We start from the raw sequence: 26,988 nt of genomic DNA, 5'->3' as shown, positions 1-26,988 counted from the left end.
GATAGATTTTCCTGTGATTCTGGCAGGTTTGAGATTTTATATACATTTTCAGCATATTTTTTAGGAAGTGTTTGATTAATACATTTCTCTAGTCCCTTGAGTGCCCTGAGAGTGGAAGCTAGTTAAGTTTTTTGAAAAGTGCCAAGCTGACAGTGTCAGAAGACGATGACCCATTAGATATCTGTTGTAGAAAGCCAGGTCTACTGTTACAGTAAGTGCTTAGCTGTTATTTCATAGCTAGCTCCTAAGTTTTTCCAGATCAGAGAATGTTTCCATTCGTTGTCTCCAAAAACATAGTGGTGCTGATTTCTAAGTATTTAGACACTGGGGGTGTATGAAAGTGAAGAATAAAATAACAGATGTGCCAAGTATAAATTTTGTGGTATTTAGCAGAATAGGTTTGACAGTTTAAGAGAACAGTATGAGTATGATTTAGTTTTCATACAGTTACATTAAAACTGTAACTTTGGATTTATGAAATGTTTCCTCAGGTCTAAAACTGTGTCTGAAGATAGTAACACTGGATTTAAAAAAATCCAGATGTGAAGTTCTTTAGCCCAGTCATGGCCAGAAATCCCCTTTAGTTATTATTTGTAGAACACTAGAAAACCCCTTTAGTTATTATCTGTAGAATACTAGGTATACTGTAAAAATAGCAAATTGCCTGCAACTATGAATAATGAGCAAACCTCCAACTTGTCTGCTTCAGCCTGCTGTATCAGATCATTAAATATGTACAGAAGATTTGCACAAATGGCAGCATAAGGGCAAGCAATTCTGACAGAACAACTGCATGTTTTTTACTATCATTTTGTGCAGTATGCTTTTTATGTATTTTATAAAACATAGTGAATCTCTTTTAAGACAGCATATGCATGCATGCTGCTCTATTAACCTAAACTGAAAATGTTAAGTAATAGTTCATGTTGTGTTTGCTGAAATCAGAGAACAAAGAGAGGTGCTAATTTACTTTGTTCAGTGTTGCTCAGCCACCATATTGTTGCTTTACTGCCTATAGCTTTGTCATTGCTTTTCATGAAGGCTTTGTCTAAAGTAAACCTTGTAACTCTACAGGATAATATTCTGAGAGTAACTGCATTTGTTTTATGAATGAAAGGTCTGCATTCCTGTTCATAATTAGGAAAAAAGTGCAAAAGATGGATGAGGACATCCATTGAAGATATTTTATGCAGCCATTTAGTTGCTGCTTAGCCCTTTTTGTGCAGATGTGTTGACTCACAAGTTAGAAAAGTTAATTTCCCTACATCTGTGTGTATGTTACCTGCTGTTGCCCATTCCTAACATAAATGCAGTATACACATCATTTCATCCTCCTTTTACTAGTACATATTTTGCAAAAGAATGATGAACATAGTTCACATACTGATGAATTTTAATTTTCAGTTACTTTTCACTGGTTATTTGGAAGAAATATAATAAATCTGAAGATGTTACATCTTGGGAATACTCACAAACCCACAGGTCTGGGTAGTTTTCAGATGTGTAATAAACCTGGCAGCAGACTGCATTCACTCATAAAACAGCTGATGCTCTTGCTTTGTTCATTGTTCTTTTTTATCATTGCAGTATGTATTTGAAAGTGTCACTTATGCAAACCAATGACTGGGTGTGCTGAGCTTTCCACAGAAGATTCCTACCTCCTTTAATCAACTGCAGGCAAATAGCATGACACACTACATCCACTGAGAATATTTAATATGCATATAATATATTTCCCTATGGATTTATGCTGTGATATTTAATATTTTAAAATGAATGATTGCAATTTTTCTCTCTACTGAGTTCTAGGCAAGTTGCATAATGTACGAGAGTGACATAGCATTTAATCCCACAATGTTGGGACAACAGTTCTCCTAATTTGTAGGATTTTTACCATTTCCTTAGTTTTTTTCTTTGTTTTGACTTTCCTAAACTTTGTTGCTTAGACTGTCTTTAATGCTAGCCAAGGAGTCAGGGATATGGACTTTTTGTCATGGACTTCCAAAGCTGTGTGTCCCAAGGTGAGTTAACTTGCCAGGATTCAAACTTTTCAGGCATTGTTCAAAGTGTTCTGCTTGCTAACTTTTTTCACAAACATGGATTTTACAACTAAAAACCTGTTTCCATTTATTTATTGTGTTTCTAGGAAAGATTCTAAAACAAATGTTAAGTTACTAGTTTTGATTCAGAGTGTAGTTGTTGCTTGTGACATTTTGAAATTCCTGAGAAATTGAAACCATGAATATGAATCTTTCATCAGATAAATACAGGCTGTGTTTTCATCCTAATGATGATTAACAAAATTCTAATTAGCGATTGTCTTTATGAGCAGAGAGAGACACTTGTGTCTAAACATGAAGCCCCCCCCCAAAAAAAAAAAAATACACACTTATGCCTGTAGGTAGTACTGATAATTAATTTTGGAGCAGAATGGACATGTTTGCTCAGTTATGCAGCAGTTGCTGAGATTTTTTTTCTTTAAATCATACACCAGAATTCAGAGCCCTTATTTCACTTGCTTATTATAATGTCAAGTGTGCTAACGTTTTTCAAAGAATAAGAGCCTACTAAAAATTTCAGCTAGATTGGACTTCAGGGTCAGTTTGATAAGCAGAACTTATCTAACTTGAAAGCCTTTATTCTCTCTAAATGTCAAAAACTTAACAAAATTGTTGCATGATCTGGATGGTTTGCCTGCAGTGAGATAATGCACCAGTAATTTAATTTAATTTTACATTTGAGTACTTTGTGTGACTTTTTTTAAACTATTGACTCGTATCAGAAGAGGAACACCCTTATCTTTCATCTTCATTCAATTATTCAATGAATAAAACAAGACACAAACATGTTCATTTTGAGAGTGTAGTAGTGGTATATACTCTTCTAAAAGAGAGAGCTCTGCTACCCTCTTGACTATGCTTGCATAGTAACTAGCACTCCCAGGTGTTCCCTAGCAGGGACATAATCAAAGTGTTTTCTTCAAAGTATTCTCAGCCAGTATGTTTTAACCTTCTTATGAACATCCTGTTTGGCAGATCTTTCTCCTTGCCAGCAGTTTTCTACCTGTTCCAGTGAGTTTGATCCTCCCTTCTATGAGCTGTTTCTTGATACTGATGATTGGGGGTGGACGCCAAAGCCATACCTAACTTCATTTTCCTTAGTTCTTCTCCACCCATTTTGTGTTGTAAGGACTGGAATTTGCTTTGCCATGTCGTGTTGTTTAATAACATATGATGTTCTGTAGTCCTATCTCACCTTCATTCTTTACATATGGGATCAGAGCCGATCCGACTTGGCCTATTTACTAGCTGGAAGACTTCTGGTTGGCTCATGGCAAGGTAGGTATCCCATGGTGCACCAGTACAATCCCCAGATCTCGTTTGCCACGTCAACGAGTTCGGTTGTGCTTCTCTTTGGCTCTGGCTAAGTGATTGCATTTTTTCCACTTTTACTAAAATTTCTTGGCTGTTTAGTTTAGAATAGTTTAATATAGTTAAAACTGTTACCGCTTATAGTAATCAGGTAGCGCTAGTTGTTGTTGTAGTTGTTATTAGAGTTGTTAGCTTTATTTGCGCCATTTGGTGCAATTTATGGCCTTTGGTCTTTTCTTACTTCGTTGGTATCCCGTGTACTGGTGTTCCTAGTTTGGATTAGCATAGGCACCTTTTGTGCACTATTATTCTGTGTGTTTTGATAGAGTGTTGGCGGGTTTCCGCTTGTTATTTAGACCAATTATTTAGCTTGTTGTTAGCATCGTTGGATTGTTGATATTGATACCAAGACTACGTGCTGTTTGTGCTTGATATAAGTCTGATTTTCTGCATTTTCACTCATTACTGTTCCTCTTAAGTGTGTGATAATTTCTTACTTTCCCTAACTTTTGGGTCTGTTTCAGTTAGAAGACCCTATCCCTTCTTTGCCTGGGCTAGGCCCATTTAACTTAGAGGACCTAGTCCTCGTGGTGTCTTTTCCTTCCTGCAGGGCTAGGCCCGTTTAAATTAGAGGACCTAGTCCTCCTCCTACTCCTTTTCTCTGTGTGCGTGTGTCTTATACCCATAGAATGTCTAAAGAGAGTAAGGAGCATAAGCCATCTGGCTTTAAGAAATGTATTAAGTGCTCTCAAAAAATGTCTATAACGGATGGTCACGGTAACTGCATTTACTGTTTAGGGGCCATCCATTTGCAGGAGACCTGTTTATTTTGTCATGCATTTAGTCCTAGGGTGTTGCAGGAAGGGAAGAACAAGCTAATCCTAAAAGGTGGTCTTAAACTTTCCTTCGAGGAAGATTTGTATAGTTCCTTATCATCCTCTAAATCTAACAAAGGAAAGTCAAAATCTTCTAAGAGGGCCTCCCCAGCACCGGCTGGTGTCTCGGAGCCACCTCTTAAAGTTGCAAAAACTGTCTCATCAGCTCCACAGACCTCGGAGCCGACTGAGAGCGGCATTGTTGTTGCAGGGTCGGTTCTAAGTATTTCGGAGCCGACCGCTGAGACTATTGAGACTGCTTCTCGGAGCCGATCTATGGACCCTCTACTGGCCTCCTTGTTATTGAAGTCTCCTTTACCTTCGAGATCTCAGTCTCCTACTATGTCATCCAGGTCTTCCAGGAGTTTATCAGAAGAAGATGAGGAGAGGGTAGTGCTGAGACTTTTGAAGTTGTCTGCTTTGCCTAAATTGTTGTTGGCAACAACCCAGTCGGTTCCGGAGCCACTTGAGACCGTTCATCCCTCTGTGTTCATTCCTCCTCCGAACCATGCTGGTCTTTTGGAGCCGGAGTGCTTGGTACCACCAGTGGAATCTTCGGCCCCAGCTCCCCTTGTGACTGTTTCAGAACTGAGTTCTGCTTCGACACTTTCGGTGCTGTCCGTAGTGTCCAGGGGCCAAAGCTGTCCAGTTGGCCCCGACAGGGATGCTTGGAACCGAACTTCTTTGGTTCCGAGTCTTCCTCTCGGCGCATTGGCTAGGGTAAGTTTGGACCCTGCGTCTATCTCGGAGCCGATGGCATCCTTGGTCTCCTCAGAGCTGGAGAGGTCGGCATTCAAGATTATGAGGAGTGTGCTGTCCCAATCATCAGCTCCAACCAAAGGTACCGGCACTCTTCCCCCTATAGCACCTACTTCCGTCTCAGCTCCTACTCCCTCCAGTGGCAGCAGAGACCCCCAGCCTCAGGAACCACCAGCTGGTGGCCCCCACTCTTCCGAGACCTCCCTGGAATGTCCTTCTGAGGAACCCCCATGGAAAAGGACTTGTAAGAGGAAGCATGTCGACTCCAAGGATGAGTCAGGATGAAATCTGACACTGACCTCAAGGAGTCGGAAGGGTCCCCCAAGTCGTCCTCTGATGATGACTCCTTCATAGACATTCTGGAGATCCTTAAACAGAGATGCGGCTGGCCCACTGTCACCCCTTCTGATGAGGAGTCGGTGTACCTGAAGGCTTTTGAGTCTCAACCTTCTGCCTCTTGGATGTCTCCACCTTTTGACGAACCGATGGATTTAGTTAGTCGAAAGGTGTGGGATACTCCTGATGGCGTGGAGCCAGTCCCCAGGAGACCGAACAAGTTCCTTTCTTCCCCTCCAGGAAAAGACTTTTTATCTAAAGGTGTGCCTGTAGATGTCATGGTGGTGGCGGCGGCCACTAAGAAGGAGCTAGCTGAGACGACTTCTGCTCATCCGCCGAATAAGGAGTCTCGAACGATGGACAGATACGGGAAGCGTATCTTTTCTTCAGCGGCATTTACCCTTAGATCGCTGAATTACCTTACTCACTTTACGAGGCTTCAGAGAGATGATCTTATAGAGTTAGGATACTCTTTACAAGGTACATGTACTGAGGGAGTCCCTGACAAGGTTTCTGCCCAGCTGTCCACCTTGAACTCTGTCGTTAACTCTTCCATGTGGCTTATTTCGTATGCGGCCAATGAAGCAAGTAGAGCAGCGGGTTCAGGAATTTGTCTGAGGTGTCATTCCTGGATGCGTTTGTGTAATTTTGCGGAACCATTTAAGTCTACCTTTACCAACGCCCCCTTTGATGGGTCCTCATTGTTTGGATCCAAGGTAAAGGACACTCTCACCCGGTGCGAGCAAGAAGGAAAAACACTCTGCCGTGGGAGTACGTATTACTGTTCCCCTCTAGACCATACCCTAAGGGTCAGAGGGGCGGTAAGATGTGGTTCAAGAAGTCCCAGAGGTTTTTCCAGGAAGCACAGGGTGACTCTTCCTTCAGAAGCAGAGGAGGAGGAGGAAATGGTAAACGTCGCCCTAGAGGCAGGGGCGGTTCGGAAAACCAGGGAGGTTACGATTCCTTTTGGGGCCAGCCTTACCAGCACTCCTGATGTGGGGCTGTGCTTCTCTGAGGCCGGTCGGGGGTCACATTTCTTTGTATCCAGAAGCCTGGCTAACTATCACCCAAGAGAAGTGGGTACAAAGAATTATTACCAGAGGTTATGTCAAACCCTTTTCTCTTCCACCCCTTGTTCCCAAAAAGATCCCAGATGTTCCACCCCAGTCACAGGGATCAGGCAACTGTGAAGGTCAACAAGTTGCTGTCAAAAAGAGTCATCCAAACCATCTCAGCAGACCAAATAGGATCCAGAACTTACTCCAGTTTTTAGTACCAAAACGTACAGGGGACTGGAGGCCCATTCTGGACCTCAGCAGATTGAACGAATCAGTAAAGAAGGACATGTTCCGGATGATAACACTGCAGTCTATACTCTATACTCCTGTTGTTAGGGAAAGACAACTGGATGTGCTCAATAGATCACCAAGACACCTACTACCACATAAAAATGGACAGGGTGTCAAGGAGTTATCTATGCTTCCGGCTGGGAGCCAGTCACTTCCAGTTCCATGCTCTGCCTTTTGGTCTCACCACAGCCCCCAGGGTGTTCACCAAATGTATTGCAGTAGTGACAACTCACCTGAGATGTCGAGGATTCCAGGTGTTTCCGTGTTTGGATGACTGGCTCCTGACTGCCCCCACCAGGCATCCACTCCTTCAGAACAGGGATGCTACTATTCAGCTTTGTGCCCAGCTGGGAATCTCTATAAACTGGGAAAAATCTGCCTTATTGCCCTCTCAATTTGTGATTTTTATAGGCGCAGCGATAGACAGTAAACATGGTGGCTCGTCTTCCTGCCAAAAGGGCACAGAACCTAGTTCTTCAAATTCAGCGTCTTCTCCCCTTACGAAGGGCCAAAGCCAAGATTGTTCTGCAACTGCTTGGGACCATGGCTTCCACCATACTATTAGTGCCACTAGCCAGGTTACACATGAGAATTCTTCAGTGGCTTCTATCGTCTCAATGGTCCTTTCAGCACCTTCCATTATCCCATCACATTCTGCTGACAGAGTCTTGCAAGAAGGACCTCCTTTGGTGTTCACTAACCAATCAACTGACCACGGGCGCTTCATTTGTTCCTCACCAACCCGTTGCCACTGTGACCACGGATGCCTCACAGATGGGGGGGGCATTATCTTGGCAGGACTGTCCAAGGCACATGGCAAGATCACGAGGCTCACCTGCATATTAACATTCTAGAGATGAGGGCGGTGCTCTTGGCGTTGCAAGCACTCCACACCCTTCTGCCTCCGGGGACTACTGCAATACAATCAGGCAACATGTTGTGGTAGTATGGTATATCAACAAACAGGGCGGAACCAGATCTTATCCACTTTGTCGAAAGGTCATGCGAGTTTGGGGATGGGTGATATCTTCCTAGCATTTTCTGGTGGCAACGCACATTCCAGGGGCGACCAACGTGATAGCTGATAAGCTCAGCCGGGCGATCCTGATGCCTCATGAGTGGTGTCTGAAACAGGGAACAGCGGAACAGATTTTCCACAGGTGGGGACAGCCTTGCTGCAATCTCTTTGCCAGCCCAATCAGTGGCAAATGCAGCAGCTACTTTTACCTCATCCCCCCTCCGAGGAAGTCACCCAGAGATGCACTTGTTCATGATTGGCCCCTGGGTCTCCTGTATGCTTTTCCTCTCTTTCCTCTCATTCCCAAGGTGATTCAGAAAGTGAAACAACTGGGAAGCAAACTGATCCTTATTGCTCCTTACTGGCCTTGTCAGGTTTGGTTCCCCTTCCTAGGACCTCTTCTCCTGGATGACCCTTGGATTCCGGACCCAGTTCCAGACCTGTTGACGCACATGTCAGGTTCGCTTCACCCCTCCTTACACACCCTCAATTTGTCAGCGTGGCTGCTCCAGTTCCATCCCTAATCAGTCTTCACGACTTCTCACCTTCCGTTACTCATATCCTTACGTCTTCTCATAAACCTTCCACTAGGAGACTAGATTCCAGTAAATAGAAAAGATTCTCTCTTTGGGCGGAGAAAATGGATGTTGACCCCTACACTGCCTCCATTCCAGTGGTTTTGGAATTTCTTTCTGAACTTTTTCACCAAGGTTCTGTGGCTGCCACTATCAGAGTTCAATTGGCATTGATTTAAAATTTTCATCTAGGTTTCCCAGATTCTAACTTGATGTCTTTTAAACTGTGCAAAACCTTCCTTAAAGGTGCCACTTTAGGACCACCTGTTCAAGAGCCTCTGGCCTCATGGGATTTAAATTTTGTGTTATCTAAATTAACATCTCCGCCCTTTGAGCCTTCTCATTCATCCTCTTTGAAGTTTTTGTCGTGGAAGATGTTGATTTTGGTGGCTATCACGTCTGTCAGATGGGTGTCAGTATTGCAAGCTTTGTCTGTTAAACCACCTTATCTGATGTTTCATAAAGACAGGGCATCCCTTCGTACTAATCCCTCCTTTGTCCCCAAGGTCTGTTCCTATGCCACTTTGAATCAGTCCATAGAACTTCCGGTTTTCTTTCCAAATCACTCCAGTGCAGCTGAGTACAGGTTTCACCAGCTGGATGTCCATAGACAATTACGTTTTTATTTGCACTGGACTAAAGACATCAGAAAATCGGATCAATTATTCATTTCCTTTTCCGAATCCAGGTTGGGCTTACCAGTTTCCAAAGTGACTCTTTTTAACTGGATTTCTAGCTGTATATCTTATGTTTACAATTCTGAGGGTAAACCTTTACCCTTTAAAATCAAGGCTCATTCTACCAGATTTCAGTCTACCTCTGCAGCCTTTCAAGCCAGGGTCCCATTTGATAATATTTGTGCAGCTGCTACGTGGGTTACCCCTCACACTTTTATTACTCATTACAAAGTGGATTTAACCTCCAGGGTAGAGCAGCTTTTGGTTCCACAGTACTCAGGAGTATTTTTCCTTGAGCCACCCAAGAATAAGGTGCTAGGGACGCTGTCCCATATGTAAAGAATGAAGGTGAGATAGGACTACAGAACATAAAGAAGTTATGTACTTACCATAACGTTCCATGTTTGTAGTCCATCTCACCCTTCATTATTACGAACCCGCCCTCCTGCCCCCATCCTGGAAGTACCTGGAGACAGAAAAATATAAATGTCATTATGTATGGAGACCTTTTAATATTGGCTTCTGTCTGTTTGTTGTTGTTATTTCTTCTAGTCAGCAGCAAACAAGATCTGGGGATTGTACTGGTGCACCTACCTAGCCACGAGCCAACCAGAAGTCTTCCAGCTTGTAAATAGGCCGAGTCGGAGCCGGGGATCGGCTCCAATCCCATATGTAAAGAATGAAGGGTGAGATGGACTACAAACATGGAACGCTATGGTAAGTACATAACTTCTTTTTTGCTCTCAGTATGTGCTGTTTTTTAAACTCTCTGGATAAATCTTCTCAGAGAATTCATAAGCCTTTTTTTAGGCTACACACAAAGTGTGTGTACAGATGTATATATATATATATATATATATATATATATATATATATATATATATATATATGTGTGTGTGTGTGTATATATGCATCTAAGTTAGTTTACTGAATTAACATATGACTGAAACTGAAAAGAATGAAACAACAACATTGAAACTGCAGAACAGCGAATGTTCACAAAAGTGAAATTTGCAAGACTGAAACAAACACATTCCGTCCACTGCAGGAGAAATTAGACGTCTGTCCCTTTAAACTGCACTGTGATTTACAGCAATTTCTGCGACAAACACAGAGTACTTTCTTGGATGATAATCATTCCAATGAAGTGATGAACTTGGTGTTCTATTAAGCTTCATAACCTTTTTCTATGTTTTTGCAGGGGTACAAGCCGGCCTACAACCCCCCCCCCCTGCAAATTATATATACCAACTCCAAAATTACATTACAGAGGGGAAAAGGGTGAATTTCCTGATCCTCACTGTACTGTGATCTCCATTTAAAAGCTACGAAGATCCAAAAAAAAAAAAAAAAATTATGTATAGCGTCCGCAGCTAATTTTTCAATGTCTTAAGTTTCAGGTTTGTGAACGTTCATTGTTGTGCCATTTTGGTGGTGGTGTCTCATTGTTTTCAATTTTGGTCATATTTTAATTTGGTAAACTGAAGTAGAGCCATATATATATATATATATATATGTACACACACTCACGTGTGTGTGTGTACATATATATATATATATATATATATATATATATATATATATATATATAAAATAGTATGCATGCATTTGATCAGCCGGTGGATGGTCGATCGGGTTATTGCCAAAAGCAGTGCAGCAAAACCTCAAAAAAAAGCGATAGCACTTGTTGCGAATCGCAAAACATCGCCCCCTTTTTGACCCATGGTAGCGCTTCTTTAGGTGGTAGAGCAGTCGGAAATGTCGAATTTGGTGATTTTTACTGCATTCCAACCATTCGACATTATGAAATTTGCCGATAAAACTCTGTGTACTGCATGATCGAGCAATGTGCGCTCGACTAAATGAATGTAAACCTATATAAATAGATATATATATATATATATATATATATATATATATATATATTAGTGTGTGTGTATATACATACATACATTATATATATATATATATATATATATATATATATATATATATATGTTCTTCTTTCGGCTTTTCCCGGTTAGGGGTAACCACAACGGAACTACGGTCTGCTAATGATTGGCAGTAGATTTTTTTATGGGTGCCGAGGTGCCAGCTCGACGCCTAACCTTCAACGAAGGCACTCCCATTCTACGCATGTCTTTCGAACGCCACTCGACCGCGGGTAGGACATGCAGACTCCACACACAAGGCGCTCCCGCCGAGAATCGAACAGGAGAGCCTCTTGCTGTGAGGCAACAATGCTACAGCTGCAGCACCGTGGCTTATACACATATATATATATATATATATATATATATATATATATGTATATCTATATATATATTTATGTGTGTGTGTGTATATATATATATATATATATATATATATATATATATATATATACGCACAAGTCCAACAGTATTAAGTCTTGCATATCTTGCAAAGAGTGTAATGTAATCACTCTTGTTAGGGCATGAACAATTCTAAAGGTTTCCATTGAGAAATGCAAAAAAAAAAAAAGTGGTGTAATCAGTATCTTTCTTCCTTTTCTTCATGTAGAGGAAAAAGTCAGAGAATGTGCAAGCATTCATTGTCAGAGGAAAGGCCCAAAATGAGCAAGAGACTTGTTTTTGTCATTGTGTGAGATTTTTCGACTTTCATCATCTCCTCTCACCATTGAAAGACGTCTGCAGGGTGGGAATTGGGTTTGATGTCTTCGATTACTCTTCCTTCACTTGAAGATGCTCAGGATCTTTCCACTGCAGTGATCTAGATAGTTCAAAGACCTCTTTAGATCCGTATACGTTTATACCATTAGTTTACTGACGTGCTGTACTTGCTTTGTTTTGCTGCTAGTCCATGAGTAAATCCCACTGAATATTCTTGTTTAGCACTTCCTTTATCAGATAAGTTAAAGTAGTCTGATTCCATTGATGGTTAGGAACATAGTAGCATAGAAGAAATACTATGCAAGTGATTATTGGAGCCATATGATGACTACCCATATACATCTTTAAGCAAACTTGTGTAAATGTTCTTGTGACCCTTTATAAACACTTAGTAAGTGCTCTTCTTCTAAACTGGGTATGGCCATACATTATAACCCTGGTACAAATATATGTCTACCCTTCCAGTCATCAAGACAAGGCTTAAAGGTAGGTAAAGTAGTGCTTTGCTTGATTTGTACTGGTAACTTACTCCATAGCCTGAGAATATGTTGTTAGGGACCTATCCTTCCAGAGAGTCTTGTTTGTTAGTATAGCTGTAGCTCCTTAGTGTAGGTGTTTGTAGAGCTGCTGGTTTTGTGAAGAAATAGGAGGTCAAATACAATTTGGTCTTTCACAGCTTGAAAATTGACACACATCATCTTGGAGCAGCAAATAGGCTACTGAGTGTATGGAAAGTTGTGTTAATCTGTTGGGATAGTTGAAGGATTTAAGGCATTTAATTTTCTTTGTTCCAGTGGAGCCATATGCATGGAATTGCACATACCAAAGAGACCAATGTGTAGTTACTGATGGATCAGACAAGGGAACATTACTGTGGTAAGATGAGTTATTTGGATAGTGATGATATTCCCTAGTAAATTATCTAGTCTCGATAGAAAGATTTTCTGACTATGGTGGAAATGTGATGATCAAATGAGAAGACTGTCATTCACATATTACCCAGGTTTGTTATGACTGTATTTGTCTGAAGAGAAGCTCCATTTACAACATACAAGGTGAAAATAGCATTTTTGACAAACACTGCTATGCAGCACTGTTTTGTATTTGGCCGTAACCGTTTTCAGTGCAATAGGCATGTGCATATTCCAACTCTTTTTGGATCATTTTAGTATCAGTGGATGAATGGATAATACTGCCTACCTAGCTTACAGTCATTAACAAATTTGGTCAGCCACATGTCTTGGATATTGGCTTGGGTGTCTGAATGCCAAACAGTTGAGGGCCGAAAAATAATCCCTGTCGTACCCCACTAATTACACTTCTGCTGTTGTGTTGAAGGTTCAGTCAGACAAAGATGTGCTGAAAATCCTTCTGTATCAGTGCACACTTTTCTGGGGTATTGTTTGATAGGCTAGCCACTAAGCATCTGTTAGAGGGTGATCTTTCTGCTCTTAAACAGATGATCTCCAAGCTTTATAGTTTTCTAGTGAAAAGTCAGAGTCAAGAGCAACTCCACTTCCTAGCACTCCTCTTCTTTAAAATTTTTTTTAGCTGTATCTAACATTGATGTAAACTACAGCGTTAAACAGACTGGTAAGAGAAGACTAGAGCAAGTTAACCGTGTTAATGTCTAGAAACTGTCGAAAGACACACAAGCCTTTCTAGTTCAGTTCAACAGCAGAGATGCATGGATTTTTTTTTGTTACACTTCACTCCTTCTGCTTTCCAGTAATCAGCTCACTTCCAGACAGTCAGCCTATTTGTTCCTCCTCATTGCAGTAAGGGTCAGATAGGAGGAGCCATCATTAAGGAAGCTATCAGTGGTGTTTGTGTATTTTTTCTGATGCCCTACCTCCCATGTATGCTTGTGTGCAGTGAGAAAGATGGGGCATTCAGTGGATTGATGTTGACGAGTGGTCCCTCTTTCTGCAAGGGATACATGCCATCAAGCAAGCAAGCAACCCCACTCACCAACCTCAAGTATGGGAGGTAGTTTCTCTAGTCTCCACCAGAGAAGTCAGACTACCCTGTGTGCTTCCTGAGAATGCATCAACCCCCCCCCCCCCACAAACACTCTCAGAGAGAGAGAGAGAGAGGTGATTGAATCACGCCTCTTCACTCCCTTCCTGCCTGGCTCCTCCAGTGCTGGTGCCATTAATTGAAACCTGGTTGTCTGAGATTCCCGTTAGTTTTTTCTTCCTGCTGTGCCATGAAGCCATACTAGAGGCTAATATATTTGGTGAAGAAAGAAAACTGACATCTATATCTGTTCAGGTAGATGAGACACTGTGTAAGCCACAGAAACAAGTAAATAAAGGACAAAATCTGTGTTATTGTAAGCTGCTTACCTAGTGCCAGGTTACATTATGTCCCAAGGAGCCTTAGACCCATTAAACTAAGTAAATATGACTGTGATCTACTGGTGGCCCATGTGGGATTGAATGACCTGAGGTGCTCCACCCAGAGCGACATTTAGAGAATCATTATGGAACTTACTATGCATGTGTTTAGAGGCAGTAAAAACAATGGTTTTGAGTAGCATCTTGCCTTTGCCAAGAGAGATGCTAGCTACCAAGGCAAGTTAATTGGCTTTAACTATTGGCAAAGTAGTTGGTGTCCTTTTAAGGAGATCCAGCATGTGTCAGCTTAAAATGAGCCAGTGGACAAGACTTCTGTTTCACTAGGGATTCCGTACACCTCTTATACCAGGGCTTCCACATTACTAACTATAGCCTTTGTTTTCTTTTTAGTACCTTTATTAGGCAGTCTCTCCCTACTGATCATTCCTATATGGCAAACTCAAACCAAAATTTGGAAACATCATGGTGGCACCATTCAATACTAATAAGGTAAATAGAAAAATGCTAAATAAAACCTGAGGGCTTGCAACTAGAACACATTCATGTGAGTGTAGTTATTGACATATGGTTTCATTGTAATGACAGCATGCCCCTCTATATCAGGGTTGTCAACTTTTACTCCTTCATGCCCTTGGGTAACTGCAGGGAGAATGTGTATTTCTCAGAAACTTCACCTCCTCATGTCAGATAGCCATTTACCATAACTTGGAGCCAGAGGAGATCCAAATCATCCTTAACAACCTCAGTTATTTCTTCATCGCTAGCTGCATCTCCCCAGCAATTTCTCTCAGATTCATAGATTAGTACTAAGCTAACTGCCCTTGCAAGCCATTTTAAGCCTAGCCAGTTATCCCTTGTGAGACTCAAATCCTGTGCCTTGTGTTTGTAAGGCAAACACTTAAACCATTAAGCCACCCTCCCAACCCTGTCATCATTTATACCTGCTGCATGAGCCTTAGCTGTAAGCTTCCAGAGACTAGGGGCACCTCCCACACTCCCAAACTGTTGACAGCTCAAGAAAAGCTAAATAAAATCAAAGATTTGGGTGCCAAGCCCTTCAGAGGTTTCCTACTGCTGAAAGAGCACTCCTCTTGCAGGCTTTCAGGGTTCAACTGTAAGCTAGCATTTCTCAATTGCTGGACTGATAAGTTCCATTCGGTAAAAACATTATGCATTATTAATTTTTGACAGAGACTTAACTTTTTTCGGTAAAATAACTTAAACTTGGAAAGTGTGTTTTATTGGAATTTCACATGACTTTTCCACTTTTAAAAGTGAAGTGCTACTTTTTTTTATCCGTTTGTGTAAAAAACAAAAAAAGTTGTAAAAACTATAAATTATCTGTTTTTTCTGCTGAAAACCTTTGTATGTTGTGCTTTTTATGGAGTTTGATTTGTGAAAACACTACTTTTTTTGTTACTTACCTCTTTTATAGACTGTTGCTGTTTGTCTTACCCAGGATTCAGTCTTCATTTTCAGCTTCACCATAGAACAACTTACCAGTTCCTTGGTTCTTCCTCCCTTCAGCCACAAAAAGAAGAAAATTTCCAGAAGGTCTTTGCCTCTTCTGCAGACTATAAATCTGTCTTGGACACAGATGGGTTACTCTGCTGTGGCCTTTTCTGGTTTGTCAGACCTTTCATCTTCTGTGTTGGTTCCTTTTGATGTAGTCCCTTCATTCACCATTAACTGAGGTTAGACGCATCCTCTGTGGCTGTTAGAAAGTCCTTGGTGGGCATGGGAGAACCATTCTTGTCAGTCCCAGAGGAAGGAACAGGAAATGCCTCTCTATCTAGCCAGACTGGTATAACTATCCCTAGGGGTGATGTGCCTGACATGGGTTGGTCTGCTGCTGTGGAAATTCTGGTCAAAAAGAAGCAGAAAGTTAAACATTTATATTCTCTTGTCTTAGTTGGTTTAGACAGGAATGACTTAGACTTTCAGGTTCTGAGAAGAGTGTTTCTTCTGTTAGTCCCTTGGGAGAATTTTCCTAGAACCTTATCTAGCATGAATCAGTTGGTTCACTGGGAACATAATAATATTCCACTATTGTATAAAATCGTTATAACTTACAAAAAAGTCTACTTTGATATGTCAGGAAATTAAGGAATGATGCATAAAAATGATGTTTATTTACATAAATTAAGACATAGATATTATATGTCTTTGTGTTACGTATATTATATGTTGCATATTTATTTATTTGAAGTTCTATAGCTGGGTTAGAGGACTGAAACAAGACCCTTTTCGGCCCTTTCCTGGGCCATAAGGCATTATAAAATATACAGTAGACACTTACGTGTGTGATATAAATATCAGTTATATATTGTCAAACATATTCATCACAATATTTAACAGTGAGCTGATGCATAGCAATATCACACATTTTGATCCTAAGGATATAGCTAGTATATTAGAAGACAAATTTAGTGCTAAACCTTATCCCACATACCCACATTGTTATTCCCACTATCCCTGCAAAATTAGTTTCCCCCTGAAACATACCTGTCAATCTGCAGACATTGAAAATCTGGACAAAGACTCTTGAAAAGTGTGTATAAATGGCCCAAAAAAACTGGGCAGCTCATTAGCATGAAATTTACTACTAAAAGTGTAACTTTTCCCACTTCCAGTAGCTAGTTTCCATAGTATTACGGGTAAAGGTGAGGGACTGGTAACCTGGGAAAGTTTCAGATGCAAAGCTGACTGAAGACCTGTGGCTGTTAACATGTATGAGAGCACCCTTCTACCAGATCTTCCTTTTCAGTAACTCAAGGTCTGCCCCCTTTTTATCTAAATTCCTTGACCTTAGAATCTTTACTTCCACCGGCCTTTTTATTAGATGCAAAGGATGCTTATTTCAGTACTCCCATTCATCCAACATGCATATGGGGTCTTTTCCCTCTTCATATCACTTTTAATTTTCTGCTTTAGCCTTTGGTCTTTAAACTGCGTTAGGGGTATTCACGAAGTAAAGTAAGCTTATGTCTTCTCTGTCTGTAGATTTTAGGAAATTCAGATCTTTCATTATCTTGGCAATCTGTTTATTAAAGCTCCTTTCCAAAAGATTCTACTAACTGATGTGGATTTTATGAATTTTCTGAGCAATCTGAGTTTCACTCTGAACCTCAAGAAGTCTTTGTTAGCTCTATCCCAGGATTGGATTTTCCTAGGATGCAGACTATAGTCTGTCAGTGACAGCTTTTCTTTCTGCAGACAAGGTTCTCTCTCTCCCACATTACTTTAAAAACCTCCTTCCCTTGAATGTTATCTCAGCAGGAGAGAATTTGAGAGCCGTAGGATACATGACATGAACAATTCTCATGACACTTTATCAGACTTGAAATGAGGAAGATTCAGTGGTACCTCCAGTCCATTTGGACTCAGAATAAGCTACCCGTTAGCCTTCCTTATTCCTCTCTTGCCCTTCATCAAGGCAGTGTTTCTTTGGTGGATCAACCAGATTGTATTCAACCCATGAGTGCCCTTCCTCATTCCTTCCCCTTGCCAAGAACTGTTCAGGGATGTTTCATATCTGCTAAGAGAAATTGTCTCAGGAATATCAGACTCCAGGGGGTTTGGTCACCCAAAGAGAGGAAGGATCATGGAAGCATAAAGGAAATTAAAACTTTTGGCTGTTCAGTCTGTGCAAGATCTCTGGACTCCAGGTCCTTTTTCATATTTACACTAACAACAACACAGATATGTTGCACATAAACAGGGAGGCACCATTTCTTTTTGCTTCTGTAGGCTAGCCTTGTTTGCTTGTGGCACAATGATTCACCACAAAAAGCACTGTGGCAGATTTTCTGAGCAGATCCAGAACATTCCATCATGAGTGGATTCTAAACATCGAAGTCTTTCTGGACATTGTCCATCACTGGGGTACTCCCCAGATAGATATTTTTTGCCTCCTCTCACAACCTACATCTCAGGGTGTTCTTTTCAAAGGTGTCATGCCTTCTGGTTGGAGAATGGATATCATGTCTAAACACCTGAATAAGGAAATTCTTCTGTGCTTACCCTCCATGTTCTGTAATTCTCAAAATCCTTCTGAAAGTCAAGATGGGCAAGTCAAACATTTTGTTGATGACTCCCTTTTGGTCCAGACAGCAATGGTTCCCCTTGTCATTCTGTCAGCCAGGGGCTGTCATCACAAGTTGCCTTACAGGATGGACTTGCTCACACAAAACAAAGTCTGTCTTATTTACCCAGCAGGCTTATAGACTTTGAATCTGACTCTTTGGGTAAATTGTAACCCCTTTTAAGGGATGTGCTTTATGTTCTGCAAGAGGCTAGAAAACAAACTACAGTAAAATCTTATGTTTCAAAATGCAAACAATTTTCCTTATGGTACCACAAAAAAAAAAAAATCAGGAACCTTATCAACTGGCTGTTTGCAATATTTTTGCTTGTTTGTTTGTGTGAGCTGGTCAATGCTGGACTGGCATTCTCTTTTATCAATGCACGTTTGTCAGCCTTCTCTTCCTACTTGCCTCTGTATCCATCATTTTCTATTCATTTTAAGTTCAGAGTTTTTGAAAGGTGTCCTGCACATCACGCCATTAAGCAAAGCCATTCCACCTTCTTGGGATTTGAACTATGTCTTAAAAAGGCATACCCAATCTCCTTTTGAGCCTGCTGCATCTTCGTCTCTGATATTTTGTGCTTGGAAAACTGTCTCACTGATAGCTTTGACTTCTGCTAAAAGGGTGTCAGAGCTGCAAGTATTGATGACCATTCCACCCTTTATCACTTTCCATAAGGATAGGGTTATTCTTAGTACTAACCCTTACTTTAAACTTAAAGTTGTCAGTGACATTTCTTTGAAGCAGGCCATCACCTTGCCTGTCTTTTTTCCTTCTCCGCAGAGTAAAGGAGAGAGAGAATCTTGCATTCCTTAGACATACATAGACAATTCAGATTTTATTTAGATAAAATCTGTCAGAAAATCTTGACCTGCTTTTTCTATCCTTCTAGGATCCCCTGTTTCTAAGCAAAGTATTTTTAACTGGATTTCTAAGGCTGTTTCCATTTGTTCTTCTTATGCAAATGACCACAAATTCCTGGCAAAAAAGAATCTACTAGAGCTGTAGCTTCCTCTGGGGCCTTCTTCACAGGTATGGTTTTTAAATATATCATTGAAGTATCTACTTGATCCTTTTTTCACACTTTCACTGAGCATTATAAGATTGATATGTTATCTAGGACTAGCGCATGATTTGTACGGTTCATCTTTCAAGGTCTTTTAGATCATAATTCATCTCAGCCTTCCTCCTTCCTTTCTTTGAAAGCTTCCCATGTGTTATTAATACTGCAACAGTGGTCCAAGGAGGGATATAGTACAGCTGTATAAGAATTTACCTTAAGAGTAGATGCCTGATCACTGTTGCAGTAATACATCCCACCTTCCTTTCCACATTTTCTTCTTGTTGGGCTGAGGTGAATTCTTGCCTTATTTTTTTTTCTCCTCTACGTTTGACTTGTATGTATGTATATAGTTGCCTCTGCTTCTGCTTCAGTTCCTTGGTCTGGGACAAGAAAGTCCTGAGGTAATCCATGTATCCCTTCCATACCGTTTCTTCCTTTGGGATGAAGTCATACATTGGATGTACAGTGTGATAGGAGGGTGCCAAGTCTTTGATACCCTTAGCAGGATATTCCCCCATCTTTTAATAATGCATGCAGCAGCGATCAGTCGGACATCTGTTGTTGTGGCAAGTTCTTACACAACTGCACTTTCCTAGCACCACTCCACTGCTGGATTTGTATGTAGTTCTTCTTAATCTTACTCCTGTTGTCATGTAGTGTGCCTGTGATGGAGAAGTTGTAAATAAAAAAATGTTTCTACTACACTAATACTGCCTTTATATTTGTTTAAATTTTGAGTCTGGGTTGGCCTCCTGCTTCTTTCTTATTTCTGCTTTGGCTAACTCCAAATCCATCCCCTCACTATCACATATCAGATGTTCTTCATTCCACATTGCTGCAGTCCTAACCATTGGGTAGTCCGCTGTCCAGTCGGCCCGAATACCAAAGTATATGGCTGACGTCGGTCAAGGCGCATTAGACTGACGTCAGCACGTCAGGGTACTAATGCGCATGACCGACGCCATATCTCCAGTCTTTTTTGCCGCATGGTCCGATGCAGAAGCAGTTCTTGCGAGTGCAGGTTGGCGTTCTGAAATATTTCCGAAGTCGGAGTTTCAGACCGAATCAAAGTTGGCTAAGTACCCCGTTGGGGAGCATTTTGGTCTCCTGCTTGGGATCTCAATTTTGTGTTGGAAAAACTTACTCTACAACCTTTTGAGCCTGCAGGTACTGCTGATTTAAAATATTTGTCATGGAAGACTGCTTTTTTGTTGGCTATTACTTCTGCAAGAAGGGTTTCTGAGTTGCAGGCCCTTATGGCAGTAGAGCCCTTTCTGATTTTCCATAAGGATAGGGTATCATTACGTACTAATCCTTCTTTTATGCCCAAGGTGGTTTCTAGTGTGGCTTTAAACCAAACTATTCATTTGCCTACTTTCTATGCAGATCCCCAAAATAAAGGGGAAAAGATTTTGCACACTTTAGATGTACATAGGCAGTTGCGTTATTATTTAAGCAGGACTAAGGATTTCAGGCAGTCTCAGCAGTTGTTTGTTTCTTTTGCTTTGAGTTCTCAGGGCAAGCCTGTGTCTAAGCAAACTATTTCTAAGTGGATTGGGTTTTGCATTTCTTTTTGTTATTCCCATCATGGCAAGGAAATTCCAGCTGGGATTAGGCCTCATTCCACTAGGGCTACTGCCACTTCAACAGCATTTTTAAGGGGGGTGGCAACTAAGGATATTTTAGAGGCAGCTACTTGGAGTTCAGTGCATACTTTCTCTAAGCATTACCACCTTCCTCTCTACTCTAAATCTAGGGCTGGTTTTGCCACAGCCATTTTGCAAGGCATGTTGGCAGCTCCTGCTTCTTTATGATTTGCCAGCCTCCCTTACCTCTGCTTTGGGATTCTACCCAATGGGTAGGACTGCAGCAATGTGGAATGAAGAACATAGTACAGTTTTGTACCTACCATAAATGTAGATGTTCGAGGATCCACATTGCTGCAGTCCAATTTACCCTCCCGCCTTCCCCTCTGTGTTTAGGGGTGGTGGTGTGAGTTGCTGTATATTATTGTACATCTGTATGTATATATATATATATATATATTGTATATAAGTTTGGTGCAGGGCTTTTTGGTATTTTGGTTTGGGCCTTGTCCTTTTAGGGTCTTCTGACATCTGGGGCAAGAAAAGACTGAAGATATGGCGTCGGTCATGCGCATTAGTACCCTGACGTGCTGACGTCAGTCTAATGCGCCTTGACCGACGTCAGCCATATACTTTGGTATTCGGGCCGACTGGACAGCGGACTACCCAATGGTTAGGACTGCAGCAATGTGGATCCTCGAACATCTACATTTATGGTAGGTACAAAACTGTACTTTGCTCATGGTCGTGGCTGTAATAAAATGATTTATTTATTTTATTTCATTTAGCATTTGTTAACCAGGGTATAGCACTGATCATGTGACCAATGTCAGTCTTAGCCCAGGCATAGGCTGATGAGGTGGGAGCTGAGTGTAAACAAATCAGTGTTTAAAGGGGTCACTTGTAATTTTGTGGCACCTGTTATTTTTAGCAGGGATTTTGATATTTTCTGCTAACTGACAGTTAAGAGGTGTTCCCTGAAATCAGATTCAAGCAAGTCTTAGTCTGTCAAAGGCTAAAAATGCTACTTTTATGGGCTAGATAATATACCAGGCTGTATCACTGCTAGGTATGCACTGTCCGTGCATCTACTTAAAATGTTCTTTCTAAGCCTCTCTACAGGGTTTGTACATGATACCTGGATAACAACCAGTGTGGCTGCTCTACAAAAGAATGCTCCATCTACAGACCCATATTATTATAGGTCCACCAGACACTTTAGTCTTGTATGCAAAGTCATGGAATGTATCCTAGTAAAACTTATTTATGCATGCATAGGCAGCTTAACTGACCTAGACGCCACCCAGTTTGCTTGTGAAGCATTAGTCCTGTCTTCTGAACCTAGTTAAGTTCTTTGAAATTGTTACAGAGGCTGTGGGCTGTTGTTGCTCTTCGCACGTTGCTTATTTTGGCCTGGCCAAGACTTTTGCAGTATACCCTATGCAGATGTTACTGAAAAATTTGATAAACTTTGTGTAAACCTTGCACTAGCAGTTGGATTGCAGATTGGCTATGCAACTGATCCTAAGCTGTAAAAGTTGTTGTTACCCTTACTGAACATAAAATTGTAACTGGTGGGATAACACTTGTATCAGTGCTGAGCCCACTCCTGTTTGGCATTTATTTTACAGACATCCAAACCAATATGCCAGAAGTATGGTTAACCAAGTTTGGTGATGACCACAAAATGGTCCTTTTAACAGCTCATCCACTGACAATAAGCTGCTCCAAAAAGGTTGTGAATGTACACATACCTGGTGTAGAAAGCATCCTCAAGCTAAATGCAAAAAAGTACAGCATAATAGCATTCTGCAAAAATGCTGCTCCCACCTTGTATTTTATAAGTGGTATTCCTCTTCAGACAGATACAGTCATAAGATACCTAGGTACTTATGTGGACAGCTGTCTCATTGGATCTTCATATTTCCACCTTAGTCAAAAAAAATCCTGGTAATTGGGCCAATTAATTTCCAAGGGAATATCTTCAGTACATAAAGACAACATCTTACCACTGTAATCATCCCTTATCAGATTCATCACTGGATAAAATGACTCCCCTTTGTATACAAATCCCAAGTATATTGCTCAACTGGAAAGGCCTTAATGATTTTGAGCCAGGAAAATGAATGGTTGAAAGTCCTTCAGTTACCCTGATAGTTTAGCACAACTCTCATACTCATTCGCCTTCTAGCTGTCTGAGATTACCTGTGTCTTGCTTTTCCATTCATGAAAGGCCAAATCCTATTTGATCTTGTATTTCTTGGCAAAACCAATGGCTCTATAAACATCCATACTACAGATCTAAATCTTTACCAACAAATGAACAGACTCACCGGAAGGATAAATTTGCAAAAGCAACCTTTAAAGCAGGGAAATCAGGAAAACAGTTTGGGACAAGAATGTGATATAAAAGGACTTAAGCAAGAGAGGGTGTATAAATATATGGGAAATGATGAAGGATCAGCAATAAAACATGAACAAATGCAAATAAAACTTAGTAAGGAATACTTTAGAAGACTTAAATTAATCCTGAAAATAGAGTTGACATCTAGGAACAAAATCCAGGATATAAACCAATTTGCTCTTCCTGTCCTAACGTACAGTTTTGGAGTGATTGATTGGCCTCAAAACATGTTTGATAGATTAGATATTAAAACAAGAAGGATGCTTCATGCTCACCAAATTAATGCATACCAAGATTATATATTCCCTGTTCCGAAGGAGGGATGGGCTTTCTTGAAACTGATTAAATGTATAGATCTACAACTGTGGGACTCCAAACATATCTGCTGACCTCACAAAACCCAAACTTAGTGAAAGTGTTGAAACAGGAAGAGAGTAAATCTAAGATGACTTCTCTGCTTAATCTAGCAGAAGTATATAGTCAAGCAGGAATGGAAATTAGACCAGAAGTAGATAAAAATCAGGCAGCAACTGAATGTGCTAAAAAACAAAAGAAAGAAAATAAAGGTGAAGGTTCAGATGAAAAGGCAAGAAATGTGGAAAATGCATAAATATAGTTGCAAGTATAGAAAACTTCTGGTGGAACCTCATGTTGATCAGGAATGAATGCAAGAATGGTTAAGGAGAGGTGAATTCAAACCAAGAGATGAAAGGGTTAATATTGGCAGCCCAAGATAGTGGGCTACATACACACTAGTTTGCAGAGTCCACTGAACATGTGGGAGAAACAGACAACTGTAGGTTTTGTAAAACCAAATTGGAAACAGTCGCACACTTCGTTGCTGGTTGTGACATACTAATGGCAGAAGCACTGTATACTGAAAGGCATAATAATGTGGTAAGACTGCTGCACTGGGGATTTTGCCAACATCGTGGTATTAAAGTGGCTGAACAACACTGGAAACATGAGCCACAAAGCATCATAGAAAATTATGGTCTACATCACATGGGATCATCCTTTACCAACAGTTCAAAAGACAGATGCTAGAAAACCATATATAGCGGTCCAGGAAAAGCGGACAAAAATACCATTGATCATTGAAATAACTACACCCAGTGACTACAGAGTCCTGCATACAGAGAGACACAAATATCAGGATTTGCAAGCAGAAATGAGAGCAATGTGGAAGAAAGATACCCAGATAGTTCCAATAGTAGTAGGAGCAACGGGTCTTATAAAAAATAATCTGCAATCATATTTATATATGCTACCAATACATGTAAGTCTGCAAAAACTGCAGAAGGAGTCATTACTGGGCACGTTGCAGGTTCTGCGAAGTGCACTTTCGGCTGACATCAAAGAGTGAAACAATACTAATTTCATGAACTTTAATCATATTTTGACTTAGGAATGGGGTCCATTCCCGTCATGGTATTAGAAACCCAAAATATTTGGAGAAATTAAAAAAAGGATAGGTTCATAACTTAATGTATTCCTAACCTATGGAATAAGTTGCAACTAAATGTCAAGCAAAGCACTATATCTGCTTTTAAGGCTAGTCTTAATTGGATGGGTGGACATAGTTTTATATCAAGTGTTACCTTGGATGGTCCTGCTCAGTTTGTGGGGTGAGCACTATTAATTGCTTGTAAAGGGTGGGAAGAACTTGTGTGTGTGTGTTTACATAAAGGCTTGTGTGGCTAGGCATCTTACAGTTCCAGTGATCTCTTGCCTAGTGTTGTTCCTATGTTCTGTCAAAAAACAAATAAGTGTTTTCAAAACTACTGTTCAGAACAAACCTGATTATACACCATATTGAGACTATTCCTAGGGGAAAAGATAACTTAAAACCGTACGCAATACCACAGTTGCATTTAAAGGCTGTGCCAGAACAAGCACAAAAATGCTTAAGATGGGCGTTGGTAGAGGAATAAAAAATCAAATGGAACAACCATGTAGTGTTATTCTGTTGGAAGACTCAGATTCTGTAATGATTTTAGTAAGCTGAGCAGCATTCTGAAATTTGACAGCTACCTAATGCTTAGAGTTGGGAAAGTAGAATTTCTTTTTAATAATTCATATGTTAACTCCTCACATTTTAAATGATGACATAAGTACAAAATACTTTAACGGAAAAAAGACATAGTAGTGTTGTCATTGCTGTTTTTCATTTAGCATGCATATATTTTAACAATTTTTATTCCCTTCAACATTACAAAAATTGATTAATTCCTGCCCTGCCTTTAACCGTACTCCTATCTAACATTATTATGCATGTGTTGCTCCTGGGTCTGTATCAGATGAATGAAAAATCCATTCATCGAATACAGAATTCGAAATCGGTATTGTGGGGGGCTGCACCCTCCACACCCCCCGCTAAATATATATATTCTAACTCCGAGATCGCACTGGAGTGAGGAAAGGGCAAATACCCTACTCCTCACTGTACTGTGACCCCACAATACTGTTTTCGATGTCTGTGAAGCTTCAGTCTTTACGCGTTCGATGAACGGATTTTTCGTTCATCTGATATAGCCCCGTTGCTCCCATAAAGCCATTTCTTTTTATGTAATTTGCGCCTTCCCTTTTCTAAATATCCTACCTCATGTTCATTTTTCTCTGTACAGTATATTCAGTGTTTTCAGTTACAATTGGTTTAATTTTTGATATTCATTTTCTAATTGCTTTTTTGAAAGCTAGTAGTGTTAAACATAAGACCCAGTTATGTCTTGGCAATACAGGTCCTATATCCCAGCTTAAAATTTCCTTACTTACAACATTTCTGATAAAGTATTGTGTATTTGTATTGGGATTTATCATTAGTTCTACAAGCTCTGACAATGTCACCTTTTGAACCAGCCTCTTCTTGCGACCTCAAGTATTTGTCATGGAAAACCTTGCTTTGGTCACCATTACTTCTGCCAGACATATTTCTGAGCTTCAAACATTATGTATCAAGAGTCCATACTTGATTTTTTCATAGAGATAGAGTGTCTCTGAGAACTAATCTGTCATTTCTGCCTAAAGTGATCTCTGAAATGTCCATTAATCAAGCCATTGAATTGCCAGTTTTCTTTCCCAATCTTTCAAACAGAGGAGAGTATTGCCTACATACCCTAGATATCCACAGGCAAATCCATTTTTACTTGAACAGGACTAAACCCTTTCGTAAATCTGACCATTTATTTTTGGCCTTTTCTGGACCTAGATTAGGATCTGCCGTTGCTAAGGTCACACTAGCTAGATGGCTGAAGGACTGTGTGAGCTTTATGTATACACAACGTAATATCTTGTTGCCTACTACCATGAAAGCTCATTTAACAAGGTCGGTGGCAACTTCTGCTGCCTCATACCTTCATCAGTCATTACAAATTGGATTTGGCCTCCAGGGGAAGAGCATCTTTTGGTTCTATGGATGTTCATCGTGTTACACTGATACAGTCATCACACTTGGGTTATTCTGCCGTCAGGCGGTCCCGCAGTCGGCCAGAGTTCTAAAGTCTTGGTCCGGCATCGGTTGCTGTCGCTTCTTCCCTGACGCCAGTGCGCCAGGGGTATATAAGAGGCATCCGACACCATTTTCTTCAGTCTTTCTTGCCGCGCAGTGCCCAAAGCAGAAGCAGTTTGCAAGCGCCGGTCGGCCGACTCCTGAGATTTTCAAATCGAATTTCAGACCAAAGTCTTCAATACAGCTAAGTACCCCGTTGGGGAACCTTTTCTTGCTTCAGTCTGATGTCAGAAAAAGTTAACAATTGCATTTCTTGTGGGAAGCAAATACCTCATAAGGACTTTCATTCTTATTGTATTCCTTACCTAGGCCCAGACCACAACGTCACAGGTTGTCGGTTTTGTGCTAGGTTTAACAAACGAACTATA

At 40.6% G+C, this 26,988-nt stretch overlaps 1 protein-coding gene across 1 annotated transcript in view; it reads left to right on the top strand.

Annotated features, from left to right (window-relative positions):
* Window positions 1-26,988, top strand: part of MYCBP2 (MYC binding protein 2) — a gene marked incomplete in the record, with an annotated part of 5,088,083 nt that overhangs the window by 3,803,109 nt on the left and 1,257,986 nt on the right. Inside the window, 1 exon segment of the mRNA XM_044072904.1 lies at window positions 1,947-2,021. Within this exon segment, the coding sequence (XP_043928839.1) occupies window positions 1,947-2,021 (75 nt within the window).

This window comes from Protopterus annectens, chromosome 5.part1 (genome assembly GCF_019279795.1).
Source record: "Protopterus annectens isolate FY-2018-M chromosome 5.part1, PAN1.0, whole genome shotgun sequence".
Taxonomy (NCBI): Eukaryota; Metazoa; Chordata; order Ceratodontiformes; family Protopteridae; genus Protopterus; species Protopterus annectens.
The sequence above is the reverse complement of the archived record's forward strand: the minus strand, read 5'-3'. Positions and strand labels throughout refer to the sequence as shown.